Source organism: Belonocnema kinseyi, chromosome 5 (genome assembly GCF_010883055.1).
Source record: "Belonocnema kinseyi isolate 2016_QV_RU_SX_M_011 chromosome 5, B_treatae_v1, whole genome shotgun sequence".
NCBI lineage: Eukaryota > Metazoa > Arthropoda > Insecta > Hymenoptera > Cynipidae > Belonocnema > Belonocnema kinseyi.
This window is the reverse complement of record NC_046661.1, coordinates 130,480,206-130,500,388: the sequence shown is the minus strand read 5'-3', so window position 1 is coordinate 130,500,388 and position 20,183 is coordinate 130,480,206. Positions and strand designations below refer to the sequence as shown.

Here is a 20,183-nt window from a genome sequence, read left to right as displayed (position 1 = left end):
ACAGAAACCTCTAATAATCCTGGATATGATTCTTGACACGATCCTGTGCCGGAACCTCGGAGGATCCTGGAAATATTTCTCGACAACATCCTGTACAGAAACTTTTGAGGATCCTAGAAAGGTTGCACAACACGATCCTGTGCAGGAAACTTGGAGTTTCCTGGACTTTTCCCTGAACGGTTCCTGTACAAGAATCTCTGAGGCTCCTGGTCATGTTGCTGGACACGATCCTGTACAAGAACGTCGGAGGATCCTGGGCATGTATCTGGACACGAATTTGTACAGAAACCTCTAATAATCCTGGATATGATTCTTGACACGATCCTGTGCCGGAACCTTGGAGGATCCTGGAAATATTTCTCGATAGGATCTTGTGCAGGAAACTTGGAGTTTCCTGGACTTTTCCCTGAACGGTTCCTGTACAAGAATCTCTGAGGATCCTGGTCATGTTGCTGGATACGATCCTGTACAGGAACGTCGGAGAATCCTGGGCATATCCCTGGAAACTTTTTGTGTAGGAATTCGGCAAAAGAAACTGTACAAGATCCTGCAATGGAACCTGCACTGAAAAAGGAACCTGTGAATAATCGAGTATAGGTTCTTTTAAAGGTTCTTTGCGAAGTAAATTGAGGCGTGGCATTCTGTACCCTTAATTTACTTTGTTAAGGAACCTTTCAAGATTACCTGTACATGTTCTTGTGCAGATTCGAATTCAGCAACATGTCCCGGATCCTCTGTTGTTTTTGTACAGGAATTTTTAGCTTTGCAGGTCACTAATCATGATCAATCTCTGTAGCAATCACCTTAAGTAAAGAGTTTCACAGTCACCAGGTAAAGCTCTCTTGTGGGCTCATTAGTATCCCAGGTCTTTTTTTCATGCGCCTCTCACTTCACTGACACTGTTCATCATGCAGTCCTTATCAACTGTCGCCACACTTTCCTGTCCTGTAGATATCTTTCGGTTCATGATTTTAAAGTACAAATGTATGTTAAATAATTCATTTAATTTAATGAATATTAAAGACATAAGAGTTAATTATTTTACCAAAATTTTTTATTATCATTCATTATCAGGGAAGTTCATAAACTACGTTAGCAATTTGAGTTGGAGAGGGATAAGTTTGAAAATCATTTTTGCATATCAGGCATATCTTGCATATCTTTCTCCCTTTTCCAGAAATTATTTTTCCCCTTTTTTTAAGAAACTTTGTTTTTTTTCCATTTTTTTGTTTAAATTCAAACTGAATTAATAGAACCCAATAAAAATCCAATTTTTTTGCTAAAAAAGTGAAATCATTTCTTTTTAGTTTGGAATTCATTTCTTTTCATTAAAATTCTAGTATTTTGTTAAATATTTAATTATTTTGTTGAAAAATTTTTTTTTGTAAAAAAGGCATAATTTTTGATAGGCAATTCAAGTAAGTGGTTGAAAGCTAAAATGCTTTGTTGAAAATTAATTTTTTAAGTTCTAAAAATTTGAAGATTTTATTTTCTTTTTCAAAAATATTTTTCTTAGTTAAAAACATAACTTTTTAGTTTGAGAATTATATATCTTGATTAAAAATTCAACATTTTTGTCTTATTTAAGTTAAGGATTTAACTATTTTGTTCAAAATTAATTTTTTATATGAGCATTTAGCTATTCTATTTTTGGTTGAAAATTTATTTGGTATAAGTTGGAAAATTATCTGCTTGGTGGAAAATCCATGTCTTTTGTAGGAAATTAATCTTTTAGCTAGAAAAAGATCCCTGTTTTTTGAAAATTGATCTCTTTTAGTTGAAAATGCAATTATTTCTTGTTCAAAAATCCTATGTCTTGATTGAAAATGTAATATCATTATTAAAAATTGTGGACTCGCCATTCTTTTAATTTAAGGTCCAGCTTTTCAGTTAAAAATTGATCATTTTCGTTAAAAAATTAACTATTTAATTTTTTAATGAAAATTTATCTTTTTAAATAGAAAATTCAACTACTAGGGTGAAAATTAATATTTTTGTTTAAATACTCACTTTTTCGGTAAGAAATCAAGCTTCTTGCATTATGATTATTATATAATTTAACTCAGTTCAAAAATGTTTAGAACTCTGAGTATTTAAATTTTTTAAATATTGGATGTCTTTAATATTAAAAAATAAAAACCAAAAGACGTGAAATCGCATTTTCGAACGTCTATTTACTGCTAGTTATCTTATGAACATAAATATTTATTGTAGAAAAAACATGTTTGGTTTATAAAAGTGCAGTATCTCATAACGACTAAGTGCCGTTCGTCGTTACGAGAAAAAGGGGACATGATCAGCTTTCAGGTACGAAAATAAAAGGATTTTAATTTGGAGCGCACTCTATATGTATCTGTATATGACACTTACCCTTTCAGAGAAACGCTTGTTACTTCAAATCCGGATAGTAACGAGTCATGCTGCCCCTGCAAGCTCTAAAGCATCCTATGAAACAAAAAACTGTGTTCCACTCTTTCTTTATCAAAGACCTTTAACAGAAGGCACTTTTTTAAAATGAAAAATCATCCTTTAATCTTTTTTACATCCCGTAATCTGATAATTGAGTTTATTTTAAAAACATAATCTAAATAATTAACCCTATCTAGAATTAAGAAACATTTATTTAAAGAAAATTGGAATTGATATTTTCGTTTATCAATAGTTTGAACTTTAAAGGCCGTATAAGATTCTAAATATAAGGGATTATTTCGGCTTTGCTGACGTGAAATATATTTTTATCCGAGTCAATTTTATTTTCTCTTTCAAAAATATAGGTGCTAAGGTTTTTATTTTTAAAAATATACTAACATATTCTTTGAGAAGAAAAAAGTTATCCCGTATCTCTTCAAGGATACTTGATATATCCGGACATTTCCTGAAAAATGTTCATCCTTGTGGACAATTTGGATGAAATATTATACCCTCGTTCTTTTAACTTTTATTCAATTTGACATCATAAAAAAGTAGAGAAAAGAGAGCGAGTGTGCAGCGAAGTTTCTATACTTCGGAGATACTAAAAGAGATTAAACTGACCCGCAATGGAGTAAAATGTCAGTTTCCGTTTTTTATAGTTTCTTGAGTTTCTAATCAAAAGTAGAAAGAAAAAAAATCTTTTGAGATATTGATCTTCTCTGGACCATATAAGAGGGTAATCAAAGCTAGTAGACAAATTTAATATAAAAAATTGTATTAAAACCACACAATATTTTGCATAGTTTAGATTACAGTTTTGGTACACGGTCCCCGGAAATTTGCATGAAAATGATCATAATCTTCAGTATTGTTTTATCAACTTCAAAAGATCTTTTCGAAAAGGTGACAAGGTCATCATAAATTTTATCTTGAATCAAAATACATATCGTAATTGAATACGATTTTTAGAGTTTATATTACAATATTACAGCTTTCGTTGCGTTTTACCAATTTTTAATGGTCTTTTCGGAAAGGTGGCAATGGGGATGTTTTGCTAACTTCAAGTTAAAATATAAAGTATCACAGAATACGATTTTTTACATTTTAGTTGCATTTTTAGTTTAGTTACATCTGCCCATAGCAAATATGAAAGAAATTCTAATGTTTTTTTAAATCTCTTATACTATGTCACTTATTTTTCAGTATTTTTTGTCTCCTAACGTATATCCTAATTGTTTAGATAATTATAACTTTTAAAAACAATTTCTATAAGTACGTTACGGATAGATAGTTTTTCCAGTTGATTTTTATGAGATAAGAAAATACTGATTAATAAGCGACAGAGTGTAAGGGATTCTAATAATCTAGAATATTGTTCATCTTTTTTATCACTCTTAACATTTATTAAATGCGTCATTATTTCCAGAAAAATTGACTTCTCAAGATATAATACGGAAAAAATTGTGTTTATAATGACAAAACTCCTGGTACAAAATATTGATCTCAACTATCGCTCATTGTGTCCTTAATTTAATATATACTATTTCTCACAACATGCAGGGAAAAAATTGGGTTAAACAAATATGAATTTCCAGTTGCTAATAATTAAAAAAAAACGATTAAAAACGCTCAAATATTAAACAAACATTTAATTTAAAAAAAGTAGAAACAAAACTATTTTTCATGAACTTCTCATTAATTAAAATTTATTCACGTCTTAAGAAAGATTTCGGGAATAATTTTCAGCTCGTAACTTTTGATTTCGATGTTCTCATTCAGTTATATTGTAAGTTTGACAATGAGAGTGTTTTAAAGTTTATCACGAGTTAAAATACGTATCCTAATTAAATTAGATTTTTACAGTATAGAAAATATTTTTAGTGTACAGTTTCCAGAATTTGCTCTTGAAATGATCATGGTCCTTAGTTTTTTTCATCAACTTTACAATGTGTCTTCGCAAATAGGATTACAAAAGTGTTTTATAATTTATCTCGAATTAAAGTTTGCATCAAAACTTAATAAGATTTTTACAGTTTAGATTACAGCTATACTGTACGCTCTCCCGAAATTCGCCTGGAAATGATAATGATCTTACTTGATGTGTCCCCAACTTTGGAAGGTTTCTTCGTAAATGTTTGCAACAAGAGAGTTTCAAAGTTTATTTATAATGAAAATAAGCATCATAACTGAGTTAGATTTTTACTTTTTAGATTACAGTCTTAGTGTGCGGTCGCCTGAAATTTGTGTGGAGATAATGATGATGAAGATGATCTTTAGTATCATTTCGCCAAATTTAAAGGGTTTTCTCGCAAATGTGACTGGAGTGTTATACAGTGTATCTTAAATTAAAATGCGCATCATAACGGAATAAGATTTTTAGAGTTTATATTACAGTTTTATTGTGCGGTTCTCAAAGATTACCTAAAAATAATCATGACTTTATACTATTGTTGCACAAAATTTACTAGGTGTTTCACAAATGTGAAAAAGAGTGTTTTGTTTGCATCGAATTAAAATATAAGTCATCACAGAAAAATTATATTATTTTATTATAAAATGTTTAAAAATAAATAAAAATTTTTTCAGGTGGATCGGGCGGAGAACGTGGAGGCCCAGGGGGGAGGTCTGGCGCCATCCTCGGCTTACTGCAGCGGTCCATCCGGTTCAAGAATGGGCCCAGGGCCCGATTCAGGAAGCAGTGGTCCGTCTTCGGCCCCGCATTCGTTGGCCACGTCGCGCGACGAGGAAGACGACGAAGACGAGGAAAGTAGTAAAAGGAGTCGCGGTGGAACTCGGTAAGTCTGAAAAAAATATAATCAAAAAATTGGTTTGCATTATGTGAAATACAAAAATAGTACACAGAAGTGCTCACTGACAACCCTAATCTAAAAGAAGTAATTTTTATTTTTTTAATGTCTTAATACTTAGTTTTAAATGTCATGTGTGTGTGTAAATGTGGTTGAGAATTAATCAAAACAATTGTAGTATGAGGAAACAAAAAATTTGAGAAAATTTTGTCAAAAATATTTAGCACTCGAGAAAATCATCTATGGCACGATTTTGTGAAAAATATTTATAATAACATGCAAAAAAATTATAAATAGGTTAGACTTTTTTTTAAGCTCCAGTTTTATAATCTGATGCCACGTTAATCTGACAGTAAAGTGTGCTATTGTGGAGATGGACATTTTCACACTTTCTTTAAACCAACATAATCTATTATTTCCCAAATATTTCATGAGTTTTCTTCGAGTTGAGATTGCTGGGTCAAAAGTGGTAATAAAGGGATATTTAAAGAAAAGAAAAGAGTTGACGTATCCCTTTGTGGTTCCTGTTCACCTCTTTTTAGCATTTCTTGCCTTTGTAGCTGAAATATGAGAAAAGAACAAAAGTGCTGAATTGTGATATGCGAAATTTCCTCGGTATCCAATCATTTAAAGAAAACTTTCCTAATTATTAATTTTTATATTATACTTTTTTAGTTTACGTTTTTTAGTTTATATAATAAGAAAGAAGGTATTATAAGAACGGGGATTTGCTCAAGATATCGGCACGTATCAAATTTCATTCAACAAACTTTAAGTCAACAAACCTAGTCGTAATATTTGTTGGAACTTTCCAACTTCTCTTTCCTTTTTTTGTGAAGATAATCTCTCCTTTAAAAAAAATTCTATTAAAGTTATTAATATGAAATTTTTTTAAATCCCGAACATGAATTTAATTAATCTTATTTATTATTAAAATCGAAAATTCGATTTATTTTTGTTACTATTTTATCCTACATCTAAAATAAAATTCTATCAGAGAAGTTAGTGAAAGAGAATTTATTACAGTATCGATTTGAAGCAAATCCATTGGTCATTAAAATTTTCCTCCTTTTTGGCTTAGCTTTTGATGAGGAACATAAATTTATTAGAGCGGTACCGCGTTATCGAGCAATATGATGGAAACAGTAACCAGTCGTTATACCAGGGTGATAATCACTTTCACATATAGTTTCCTCCGTTTCACCCAATACGTGTCCGTTATCCTACTAAATTTTGAAAAATTGTGTTATCAATTCATTTTCGTTCTACTATATTGAAAGAGAAATTTTGGAAATAAAAAATTAAGGATTGGTCTATTTTTAGTTTTAAGATTGATTACAAAAGAAATACACTCGCGATTATTATTATTTGTTGTCTCGCGGAATCTTTAAATTAAAATATAGAATTAATAATAATGCAACATTTTTGTGTTCTACATTATCTACCTTAAATTTTCTGAATTGTAAATCTTTATTGGAATTTAGAAAATTTTGTTAGATAGGGTCGTCAGAAAAATTGAATGATTTTTGTTCTTAATAATACTAATTTTTGACTCAATCCACTGACATAATATAACCATTAATTGTTTTAAAATTCTGAATATTATTTTTTAATCTAGCGCATAAATTGTAATGTAAAAATCTGTTTTTGATCAAAATTGCGAGATTACCTCAAATTTTCCAAAAATGTATAATATTCTTTAAAATAGTATAATTTTTTATAAATGTTACCTATTTTCGGCAAAGTGAATTTAACTGTCCTAAATGATACTCTAAAGAATAATGTTTATTTGAAAAATAGGATGATTTAAAAAAGTAAAAATATCTTGATTTGTCGCAAATTATAAATCTTCAGTGAAATTCAATGAACTTTGTTTAAAACAACCAATTTTCGTTGAAAAGCGTTAACATAACTTTAAATTGTTTCCAAATCATGCCAAAAGAATCAAAGTTGAATCTGATTATTTTCGTTTATAAATGGAAATTTCAGTTTTATTACACGAAGATAATCTAAAGGTATTTTTTTAAAATGGTAAAATAACCTAAAACTGTTCCAAATTTTCAAATCTTGTTCGGACCCTAAATTTTGTTTTAAAATACAAATTTTTTGTTTAACAAGATAATGTGATATAAAATTGTTAAAAAATTGTGAACCAGTAAAATCTAGTGATTACCTCGAATTGAAATATAAATCATAACTTAGAATATTTTTAAAGTATCGATGACAGTATTAGTGTGCGATCCTCAAAAATTTGCCTAGAAATGATGATGATTTTCAGTATTGTTTCGCCAAATTTAAAAGAATTCGTCGCGAATCTGATTAGAGTGTACAATTTACTTTAAATTGAAATACGGATTGTATCTGAATAAGATTTTTAGAGTTGGGATTGCATTTTGTGTGCGGTTCGCCAAAATTTGCATGCAAATAATCATGATCTTTAGTATTGTTTCAAAAACCTTCGAATGATTATTTCGCAAATACTAGAACAAGCGTATTTCAAAATTTATTTCGAATTGAGATAAGATCATAACTCAATACGATTTTTACAGTTAAGATTACAGTTTTAGTGTGCAGTGTCCAAACATTTCCCTAGAAATGATCATTATCTTTAGTATTGTTTCACTAAGTTTAAAAGCTCTTTTCGCAAAGGTGACACGCGTATCTCAAATTTTATTTCCAATTGAAATACGAACCATAACTGAATAAGATTTTTATAGTTTAGATAACAGTTTTAGTATACGGTTCCCATAAATTTGACTGGAAAAATAATAACTTTCATTTCATTGTACCAATTTAAAAATTTATTGTTGCAAATTTGACTAAAGTGTTTTAAAGTTCATTTCAAATTAATCTAAAAAGGAACTAAAAACCACAAATTATTTAAAAATTTATCACCTTTGAAACCTGATAATTATTCAATAAAAATACCTATTTCCGGTGTAACACATAACCTACAGTTGATAAACATTAGGAATCGCGATGAAGATGTTTGTTCACACATGCTAATTTTCGGTGAAAAAACAAACTAATACAATCCGAAATGTTGAAAAGTTATAATCCTTTTTCGCAAATTTTATGATTTTCTATTCAAATTCTATTTTCTGAATACTAATTTCTAGCAACAAGCACTAATGAGCAATAACTTATTAAGTTTTTAAAAATAACGATTGTGAAATTTTTAAGACATATAGTCACACCGATTTTTTGGATAGGATTCTGGAAATTTGGATAAATATAAAAATAAATCATTACAAACGATTTTGTTAATATGATTCTTGTGCGATTAGGGAAGGCAGTTTCTTTAGAAATTTAGAGGTCCAGAGGGAAAATTTGTTATATCCCGAAGAGCTTACTGGCCTATTCGCCCCACTTAGCTGTGATTGCCCGATCAACTTTATCGATCCCAGATACCATTGCCACTGGTGGCACTGAACTAGTGGGTGATTCTGCCAAAGTACATTTTCTCCTTGTCTCTTGGGACCCAAGGGTCGTTTACTTTCAATAAAAAGCTGTGAGCATCCCCACTTAATTAATTTCCATTTATTTATATATAATGAGAGAGAATCAAAGAGAAAAAAATTGGAAAAAAAGTATCAGTGAGGGGATTCGAACCCCGGAGGGTTGTTCAGTCACCAGGGTTAACGAGTTTGACGCTCCCGTATCTGACATAAAATTAAATATTCCTTTTCTCTAAAACTAATAGATGTAGGTTCAAAATGAAAAATAGATACTTCATCTTTTTCAACCAATTTTAATGCAACCTTAATGTACTTTTTCTTTGTTTGGATTAATAAAATAATGAACTTTCCGCGCTTTTCTTTCACAGGAATGCCGAGAAAGAAGGAACCTCACAAATGGATAGTGCCTCAGAATTAAAAATTAAATCAAACCATTCAAATTCAAAAACCAGAGAATTAAAAGTAAAGCGAAATCTTGAAAAAAAAAATCCAACTGTGAGTTTCGATCCCCAAACAATTGCAGTGCTTCCGGGGCCTGAGAATTTGACGAAAAATTCAAAGTTGATTTTCCCGGAAACTAACTCTTGCAGGTAAAAAATAAAAACTGGGTTATTAATCAGGGTGGCCGCAGGTTAGCATAAACCTGGAAATCAAAAAAATTGAGGAATTTAGTTTGTCAAAAAAAGTCAGGAGTTCGAAGAAAAAAAGCAAAGGTCAGGAAATTTCTGTAAGCAGCACTTTAAGTAACTGTTTGAGCAGAATTCAATAATTTAAAGATATTCCAAAGCATTTTTAATAGTTGAAGGATATTTTTAAAAGTTCCAAAGAAATTTCCAGAGCATTAAAAAGTTCCAAAGGATTTCCAAAGATTTCAAAACGCTTGAAATCTTCTAGGGTATTTTCAAAATATTCCAAGAAATTGTTATTAGATTACAATAGTTAATAGATCTAATATTTGGAAGGTATTCCAAAAGATTTCAAAGGATTTAAAACATTTGAGGAAATTGTAACAGATTCCAAGGAATTTTCAATCGATTTAAATCATTTAAAGCGATTTTAAAAAATTTTAAGATTTTAGGGAATTTAAAAAAATTCGAAGAAATTTTTAAGAGATTAAAAAGTTTAAACAAATTTCAAAAGAATGCTAAGAAGTTGTAATGTTTTAGGATCTTTAAACAGTTTAGAAGAGATTTTTAATATATTTTCATCATTTCAAGGGATTACAAAATATTTTAACGATTTAAGGTAATTTAAAAACAATTCAAGTAATTATTGACAGATTTAAAAACTTTCAAGGAATTTCAAAAGAATTCGAAGGTTTTCAAATATTTTAGGATATTTAAAAAATATTCCAAGGAATTGTTAATACATCTAAAGGATTCAAAAGAATTCCGAAGGGTTTGAAAGATTTTAAGCTGTTTTTAAAAATCCCAAGATATTTTAAAAAGATCTAAAAAATTCCGAGGGATTTAAAAATATTCGAAAGGATCTGAACTATTCTGGAGAATTTAAAACTATTCCAAGAAATTTTTTGTTGTTTACAATCATTTGAAAGGATCTCCAAGAATTGCAATGATTTCAAGGAATTTTAAAAGTCCAGAAACTATTTTAATAAATTGTCAAGAATTTTAGGAAATATCAGGACATTTAGGGTTTCAACGATTTAAAAATATTTTCACAAAGTTTTTATGATTTTTTTTTTAATTATTCACATTATTAATCCACATTATTCAATTTTTCCAAGTGAATTAGGCTGTGTCATAACTAAGAATAAGAAATTTAAATTGTATAAACTTTTTTCAAATCATATTTTGTTGGCTTGCAGATTATTTAAAATTCTTCCAAACATCGTGAAAAAAAAATATAATTTTTAAATTGATTGAGCCATTTGTTTAAATATTTTATAGACGGAAAAACTAATAGCGTTATTTTATTCTTCGGAAAAAATTGCAGAAGATCGATCTATTAAAAAATTATTGAATCCAGATAAAGTGGAATTTTAAATCATATTTTTAACCGAGTGATTTTGGTCTTGCTCAAGCCTTTACATTTTTTAAGATAACTTGAGAACGAATGAATCGTATAGTGTTATGAATTTTTTAATCCTGAATAATTAAATAAATTTTATAAATAATTTTAAAAACTCTCAAATATACCTTTTAATTTTTTGTTAATAATTCAAATTTCGAGAATTTTTTTTTAATTTTTCGAAAATTTGTTTTCTTGGCTACTTAGTTCTGCCATGACAAACTTAAAATATTATTAATGAGAAAAAATAAACAATTGGGCAGGGAAAAATCAGCTACAAGTCAAAGAATTTTAAAAATCAATTTTGCGGCTACCCTGTTATTTGTTGTTAACTAGTTTTAATGTACGATACGAAAAAATAATGTATTTTTGTTATTATCTTGTTTAATAATTATTTTGTGAGTTACTGACAGGTTCCAATCAAAAATTGATTTTTTCATTAAAAGGCCCTCTTATTTCCTCGCTTTTCTTTCGCAGGAAGGGGGAGAAAGGAAGGGACACAAAAATCAAAAGTGCAGAAAGGAAGACACTAGGATTCTCCTCTTGGCGCCTCCAAGTGAATTATAGGTACGCCAATGAATAGAGTTCAGCCACCAGAGCAAACTTAGTGTTGCAAGTAGAGAACTATTTTCAGAAAGAAAACATTTTTCTCAGGACAAAAATGTGAATCTTGTAAATATTTGGAATTTCTAGTCTCTTCTTTTTTTCACTGAAAAAAAGCAAAACTTTGCTTCAGTTTCTTTGTTCGTGTTGCTGTGCAGGAAAATAATTTCCCATTGCCAAATAAATTTGTTAAAAAGTTTCAATAATACTTGCGAAATATTTAAAAAGCTTCTTTCTGTAATGGAAAATAATTTTCCTGGTTGTAAATATATTCTCACACTTTTGTAAGCAAAGCACACTTGACCGATTTCATGTGAAATTGGACTGACAATTAAAAAGATGCACTCACTTGTCGCAGGTGATCTCGAGAAAAATAAGAAATAATTTCCTCTTTTAAATCTTTGGAAAAGGAATTCAATTCTGCATAAAAAAAGTCCAATAAATTGTGAGGATGTTTACTGGTTCTTGAGTTATCATAAAAAATGTAGAGGTTGAGCGGGACTGCCGTGCACGCCTCTAAGTTTCATATGATAATTTTTAAACTATTTAAAATTGTTTAAAGTTTCTTGGATTTATTTTGAAAAGGAGATTTTAAGGTCTATTTTTTGTACCTTTGAAATTTTAATCGTGATTAAAAAAATGTTTTCCAGAAATTAAATTTAAATCATAAAAATGGTCAAGATAAAAAAGTAGACCGGTCCCGCTGACTCAAAAATTCAGTCTCCATTATTAAAAAATAATTTAAATAACGCTCATTTTATGTGGAATTTAGTAACTTTTCTAAAGCTTTTTTAAAGTTATTCTCTCATTTTTTCGGAAATATCCAGCGAGAAGTAAGTGTATTTATTATTCGCTATTACTGTATCTTTTTTTTTTGCCAAAAATTTTGTTTATCAAGATAGGACTACTTGAATGTTTAGTTCATTTAATTTTCTTTACTGCAGCTTTTAGTGCAATCTGCACTCTCTGAAATCCCTTAAAAAACTTATTTTTTATGTTGCAAAAGAATTTGGAAAATAATAATTATCTTGTTCGAACTATTTAGTTTATGTTCTGAAGAAGCTAAATTATATATATTTATGAAATATAAAGTCACAAAATTAAAAAGTACTAGATCTTTGAGTTTTAAATTTAAAAAAATTAATATTTAATATTCTGGCTAAAAAGAAAAAAGACATTACTGGAAAAGAAGTAAAATTAATCTAAACAGATGAGTAAAAATCGTATTTTCGTCAGTTTTTTGTTTATAATCTAACAATGATTGTATTTACAAATTCTGTAACCATAAATTCTGCAATAGTATGTTAAAAATATTCTGAAATTTGCACTTAATATTTTTTTTAAATTTTACTGTAATTTTAAATTTTGCAAATTGAAAATTTATTATTTTTTGGAAACTTTCTATACGTATTTTTTCTATGCATCTTTAAAAAATGAGGAAAGAAATGAAATTTGACCATTTTGAGAAAGTCAATGTTTAGGTTTTTTCGACAAATTTACGCTCTTTTTTATTTCAAATTTTCTTAAAAGTATTTTAAAGAATGTATAGTGCGCTATGAGCTGCTGCAAAGCAAATAAAATTATGGCAATTTTTCTTCAAGATTTTTATAGAAATTTTTGGTTAATAATTAAAAAATATTATAAAGAAATTATTTATTTTATTTATTTATTTATTCGTCTAAACACACAAGTAGCCGCACGTATGTGATAAAATGTTCTTGCAAAAACAATTTTTATTTTTAAAAATTTTCTACTTTCATAAACTCTTAAATAAATTAGTAAATTGTTTTTACTTTCGAATAAATTTGATAATTTCTTATAATTATAATTGTGCGATTATTTGAAACATAAGTCGAAGTTATATTCAACGGAATTAAATGTTCAAAAAGAGCCATTAAAAAACTCTCAATTTTTTACTTTAGAGTCAACATTTTATCATTCAAAAGCATTTGTTTTTAATAACAAAAAATAAATGTTATTGCTGAAATTTATACTTATATAATTTCTCTTTATCATCATGAATTATATCAATTATGTGAATCTAAATTTTCGCAATAGAATTTTATTTGAACAAAAAAATAAAATGATGAAAATTTGAATTCAAACTTAAAATTAAGAAATGAAATGGCCCTTTTCTGAACAAATAAATAAATGCACACTTTGAATAATCGTATAATAATATTAAAAATTTAATTAATTAACAAATTTTATGAAATAAAAATTCAAAATCATTAATCTATTTATTTATTTCTTATGAAATCGGTCTTTGAAATAAAAAATCGAAGTGTAAGTTGTAAATATTGTTTGTAAATGCATGAAGAAAATAATTGTTTCGTATATTAGCCATATTAAGAATATTACATTTTTTTAAATTGTGCATTCATAATGTATTGTGGACAAGTCATAAAAAATTTTGACCAGAGAATAATTTATTGTTTCTGATGATATTTTTGCTTGACTATTTGTTGGTGCTATTAGTGCATGATGCAGAAATAAAATTAATTAATGACTACATAAATAATGGGAATGTAAATTGATGATCATTATGTCTGAGGAGAAGAAATTTATTGTGTTTGGCACTAGTTGATAATTAACTTTATCCGAAAGTTTCGTACAAGTTCAAATTCAACCTACGAAATTCAAATTCAATTTACGTGCGACGTTCGCTCAGGAAACCACCGAAGACCCCTCTGACCTAGTATACATATTTACTGAGGAATCGAAGGTCTCAGATAGTTGTGGACTATCGATCTTAGGTCCTAGAACTAGAGATAAAAAAAAATTTAGTCAAATTTCATGAGAAAAAACTTCAATAAATATATATAACTCTTTACTTTTACAGATTCTACGGCAAAAAATAATAAATAATTTGAAAAAAAGTAAATTCACCGGGGATCGATCCCCGGTTTTTTCACAAAGGACGCCAGTGTCCTTAACGTCTATAAAGACCTTTTACGTAGGGAAAAATTGATGAGTCTAGAGAATGCGATTTTTAATTCAGCATGGAAGAAAGGAAGCAAAGTGCAGTATAAAAGATCTTGAGCAATTTATCAAAGTGCCGTGATCCTGTGAAAGTAAAAGGGGCGAAAAGGAAAGAACTCATAGGAAACAAATAGGAATTAGGTTAAACGAGAATGTATTTAAGACTCGTAAGTCGAGAGCTTTACGAAGCTTTGGCAATTTATTTCTTGTATGCCACGAGACTTTTATACAATTTTTGTTTTGTTTTTGCCCTGAATTCTTTGATGCTTTCTTCAGAGAGAGAAATGCACCTTCATGTAACAATGCAACACTCAAGAGACAAGTAGGGTTCAAATTGAGGAATATTGTTGCTGAGTAAGTTATAAGTGAATAGAAAAAAGTGAATTCTCAGTGATGCAAGGGAGTTGAGCATTTGCATTAACAACTTTTTATTTGTATAAATAGCTCCGTACTTCTGGAATGCTTCTTCCTTTTTATCTCCTTGTTATCGCGGTTAAGTAAACCACGCCCGTCTCTCCCCTCCTCACATTTACCTTTCTTCTCACCCTTTCCTACATCTTCCTTCATTAATTTGCCTACTGCGATACACCTGACTTTACCTCTCTACTCTCCCACTACACCATCCCTTGATGCCCCTCTTCTACTTACAGTTACTAACGTACAACTCCTTTCTTCACTTTCCCTTAAATTTCTTTCCTTACTTTGCTGCCTTAATTGTCTTTTTCTTACCTTATTTTTGTAATCTCTTCCCTCTTCTACTCCCCACCCCTTATAATCCTAACTTCTTCTGATATTTCTTCCCCTACTTTTTCTCCTGACCCATTCTTCTTCGTCCTCTACGTCTCATACTAAACCATGCCATACTTACTCTTGCCTACTTATCCTAACTTTACTGCTACCACTCTATTCATCTACTTCCCCTTCCTCCAATATCCCTTATTTTCCCTACTCTCGTACCCTCTCTCTATCTTTCATCCTCTACTTCTACCATCCCAGTCCTTAATTCCTCAACCTTATTCTACTTCACCCTCCTCTACTTTTTCGCTGCAAGATCTTTTAATTCCTCTCCCTTATTAATTACCACTTCCATAATAACCAACTCCTCTCTTTCTCAAATGTTCATTACCTTACTTTTTCTTCTTAACCAACACCTCTCAGTCCGCAACTTTCCATACTACACCACGCTCGCTACCCCGGCCTATTCATCCACACTTTTCTATTACTTCTCCTCACTTCCCTACTATTCCTTCATCCCTCTAATTCCTCACCTTTCACCAACCCTCATGTCCCTTACTTCTATCCCTTTCCAACCCCTGCTATCTCATTCCATAATTCCCCACCCTTCCCCTACTTCTTCCTCCTCTACTTTCCCGCTATACGATCTTTCATTAACCTTCCCTCCTTAGCCTCCACTCACTTCCTTTAATGATACAACCCTTCCTTTCGATCTTTCTGTCTTTTAATGTTTTCCATGATATTTGGTCAAATAATAATTAATATTTTTTTTTCATTTTAATTAAATTTTTTTTTAAAGATCAACTTTATGTTTATACTGGGAATCGAACCACAGAACTCGCGATTGCCGCTCGTATACTTTAAATACTATCGACCAAGTTAACTTTCAAATAACAAAAAATACTTCACGTCTTTACAAAATAAATAGATTTTTTAAAATTTAAAATTAAATTTATTCTGACAAAAGATCTACTCCATCGCTCCACTGGGAGTCGAACTACAAAACTTCCGATTGCCCATCGGGTACATTATTAACATTTTGAATAACGAAAAATACTTAACGTCTTTACAGACTAAATGGAAAATATATGTTTTTTAAAATGTTAAATTAAACTTTTTCTGAAAAAATATCTACTTAATCGCTCCACTGGGAATCGAATCACAGAACTTGCGATTTTCCGGTCGTGTACTTTGAATGCTATCGATGAAGTTAACTTTTCAAATAACAGAAAATACTTTACGTCTTTTCAAACTAGATAGATTTTTTTTAAATATAAAATTAATTTCATTCGGACAAAAGATCTACTCCGTCGCTCCACTGGGAATCGAACGAAAAAACTTCCGATTGCCCATCGGGTACTTCATTAACATTTTAAATAACAGAAGATACTTAACGTCTTTACAGATTAAATGGAAAATATATGTTTTTAAAAATTTGTAATTAAACTTTTTCTGAAAGAAGATCAACTTTATCACACCACTGGGAATCGAATCACAGAACTTCTGATTGCAAATCGGTTGCTTTTGAGGGTCAGGTGCAATCGGAACTACTCTTAATCGACTCCGAGTGGAGCGATGGAGTAGATCTTTCTTAAAAACAAATTTAATTAAAAATTTAAAAATATAAATATTGTACATCTAGTCTGTAAAGACGGTAAGTATTTTCTGTTATTTTCTGAGTTAACTTGATCGAAAGTGTTCTTCTAAATTAATCGTATCCTAAATGCAACACCTGGCTTGAGATAGCATGTATTTCTGAATAAGATTCTCTTTAGATCTCTTTAAAAGCTTAAGGGCATGTGATACTTCGTCGTGTGGTCAATCGGGTACAGTTCCCCCGAATTTTTTTCCACAAAAATGAAAATTTGAAAATTTTTGAAAACTGAATTCGGAGATGCTATAAAATATCATAACGGACGTCCCCGGACTCTTTTTTTGAGGGATAATAACAAAAAAAAAATGAATTGTGCTAAATAACAATTTTATGCATTATTTTGAGGTTACGTCGTTTTTTATCTCTGCCTTCCCGATAATTTGAAAATTATTGATGAAATAAACGTTTTTAATTGCCTGCAAACAAGGTTAGTTCCGGGAGATTAGTTTTATTTGTAAGTCCAAAGTTTTCGGCAAAAATATTGTGTAGTATGGAAGTAACGCTCGGGAGAATTCTAACACACATAACCTCGAAATATACACACATTGTTAGCAAAATTAAAATTTTTGTGAAAAATAAACAGAAAAAAATGTATGGGGACGTCCGTTAGCATGTCCGCTATCATTTCCCAAATTTTTAAGACAAAATATTTATTATTCTAGAAAAAAGCCGGGAGAACCTGAAACTGGTAAAATCGACAATTTTCTGAGTATCACATGCCCTTAACGGAAAAGCACCCCACCGGCAATCGAAGTTTCTGTAATTCGATTCCTAGTGGAGCAATGGAGTAGATCGTTTTTCAGAAAAATTTAATTTTAAATTTGGAAATAAAAATATTTTTAACGTAGTCTCTAAAGACGTTAAGTATTTTTTGTTATTTGAAGAGTTAACGTGATCGATAGTGTTAATTTCTATTTTCACAGATTGTGGAATGATATTTACACTGATTGATGATAACCATCTCTGATGATAATACAGCTTCCTTTAAAATATTTATTTTATAAATAATTTCATGAACAAAATCACACATTCACAACTTGGCTACTTTTTCAAGAAGTAGATGTTGCTGTTTAAAAAATCGACCGCCTATGATTTTTTGTTTTAAAATATTTAGTCAAATTATAAATATATTGTCGCTTGAGAAAGTCTCCTAATAAATAAGGTCCTTTCTGAAATATAAGCAGTCAATCTTTTGACTAAATAAATAATTATTGTTCGTTGATGAAGTACTATAAGCGAAAGATTTTTCCAAATAATTAAAAAACGATTCAGTTAAAAAAAACGGCTGTTGAAACATTTATGGAAGTTTTGTACATATTTGTTTCTATAATTTATTCAAATACAAAATGAATATTGTTTCCTGAAAAAGTCTTTCAATAAAAAGGGTGCTTTCTGACTCAAAAGAAGTCGATTTCGTAATAAAAAACAATATCCATTTATTGATCTTTAGTCAAATAGTGAAATTGTTTATGAATATTTAACAAAAAAAATTATTAATGATTGATAAAGTATCATAAGTGGATATGCCACATTTTTAAAAATTGATTCTATTGAAAAAATGAAATCTGCAAGTTTAAAATTGATGAAGATCTGTATTTGTTTATAAAATGTGTGTGAACAATTAAACATTGTTATCTGGTATGCAAAATAGTATATATTATTTAGTGCGAACAAATTGTTAATTTATTGTATTAAAAGAACGAAGTGCTTAGATCGTAAAATGGCTAAGATGTGCATTTGTTTATTAATTTTGTTGAAAAAGTTAACAATTATTTTCAATTTTTTTAAAAATCTCCAATAAAAAATAAAAAATAATCTCTTTAAGTATTTTTAATCTCAAAGTAGAACTTTCATTGATTAGTTTGTTAATACAACAATTAAAAATTAATTAAAATTTTGCTAACCTTCTGAATATTATTCGTCAGGAGCGTCTTCACTAATATTATGAAGACATACATAAATACAATTAGTTGAAAAAATTGAATCGTACATGAAAACAAGTTTATTGCCAACTTTGTTTTTAAATAAGAAAATATCCAACTGAAGAAAAAGGTTTTTTTATAGTGAAAGCTAAATAAATTGTACATAATTATGTGCTTGTGGATTTTTGAAAAACCGTTTATTATTATTTTTTTTAAAGAATAAAACTTTCGTTTTTTTTAAACATCACATTCTTGTAAAAAGTTTTGAGAGTTATTCCTAATACTTAGAGTCAATAAAAAAGTGCAAGAAAAAAATTTTTAATTGTACTCGATAAATAATTTTTTTGTTTTTGTTCTAAACAATTTATAGAATGCAAGTATTTTCCTTTAAATTTGAGTCTTTATATTGTTTCAGATTGTAATTCTTCGGCGAAAATGTAAGTTTCATAAATTTCAGAAATATATTTAAAATAAATAAGCAACATTTAGTGATTTTTTAAACAAATGGACATTTTGCCCAAAAATTTTGTAAATGTATTTCGTTTTCAGCAGGTGCAATTGCAAATACTGTTCTAATGGTCCTTATTTGTGATAATTTTATTTTTTTAAATTTTTGATTATTTAACAAATGTAAGAAACAAATGCCAAATTTTCTCGATTTCACTAAAATAAATTCTTTCTCCCCTTAGATTTTCGATGGGCATGTCCTGTAATTAATATCCCAAGGCAAACATGATTTATTATTTAAAGAATCTTAATTAAGAAATGCAAAACTTGGTCACTTTGCAAGGCGAAGATTTTTTTTTGTAAAATTTTTCAAAATGTCATTGTTTTTTCTGTTGGCCAACTTTTGATTATTTAACTAATTTTTAACAAATTATGTGCATCAAGCCAAAATTTAAATTTAAATGTACATTTTATTCCATGATAAATAAATCTGTAGAAAAAAATCTTCGCAATGAAAACTGACGAAGTTATACATTTGTAAATTAAGATTGGTAAAATATACGAACAAAAAACGAATTAATTTGAGTGAAAACTCAAAAATGATGCATTTGTTTATTAAATTTCTATAAATAATAAAAAAATTTGGTCCAAATTCGAACCCACACAAGTAGAAACCATTATTAAAGTACTTATAATTGCATCTGATAAATAATTGAAATACATTTATCATTTTCCGAGAAAAACGTGCATTTGTTTTTTAATTTATTTAAACAATTATTAGATGTTCCTTGTTTGTAACCAATTTATTGTCAAAGCATATGAAATTCACATTTTTACAAAAAAAAGAACTGCTTGGAATAGCATAAAGTAGCAAATTCGAAGAAAATCTGTTTTATCCACTAAATTGTTTATACAAAAAAGAAACAAAATTGTTTATTGAGTACAATTGGATATTCTTTCTAGAGAGGTCCTTCACTAAGTCTCACTATTTAGGAATACTTCTTAAAACTTTTGAGAACATGCAGGTCTTAAAAAAAATGTCTTTGTGTTAAGTGGCACGATTTTTAAACAGCTAAAAAAAAACACATCCTTTGGTTAGAAACTCTCGATGAATGTGAAGAATCTACTTTTAAAT

General features: G+C 29.1%; 1 protein-coding gene across 1 annotated transcript in view; it reads left to right on the top strand.

Annotated features, from left to right (window-relative positions):
- Window positions 1–20,183, top strand: part of LOC117173478 — a 334,033-nt gene that overhangs the window by 239,612 nt on the left and 74,238 nt on the right. Inside the window, exon 3 of the mRNA XM_033362081.1 lies at window positions 4,999–5,207. Within this exon, the coding sequence (XP_033217972.1) occupies window positions 4,999–5,207 (209 nt within the window). The remainder of the gene's footprint in view (window positions 1–4,998; window positions 5,208–20,183) is intronic.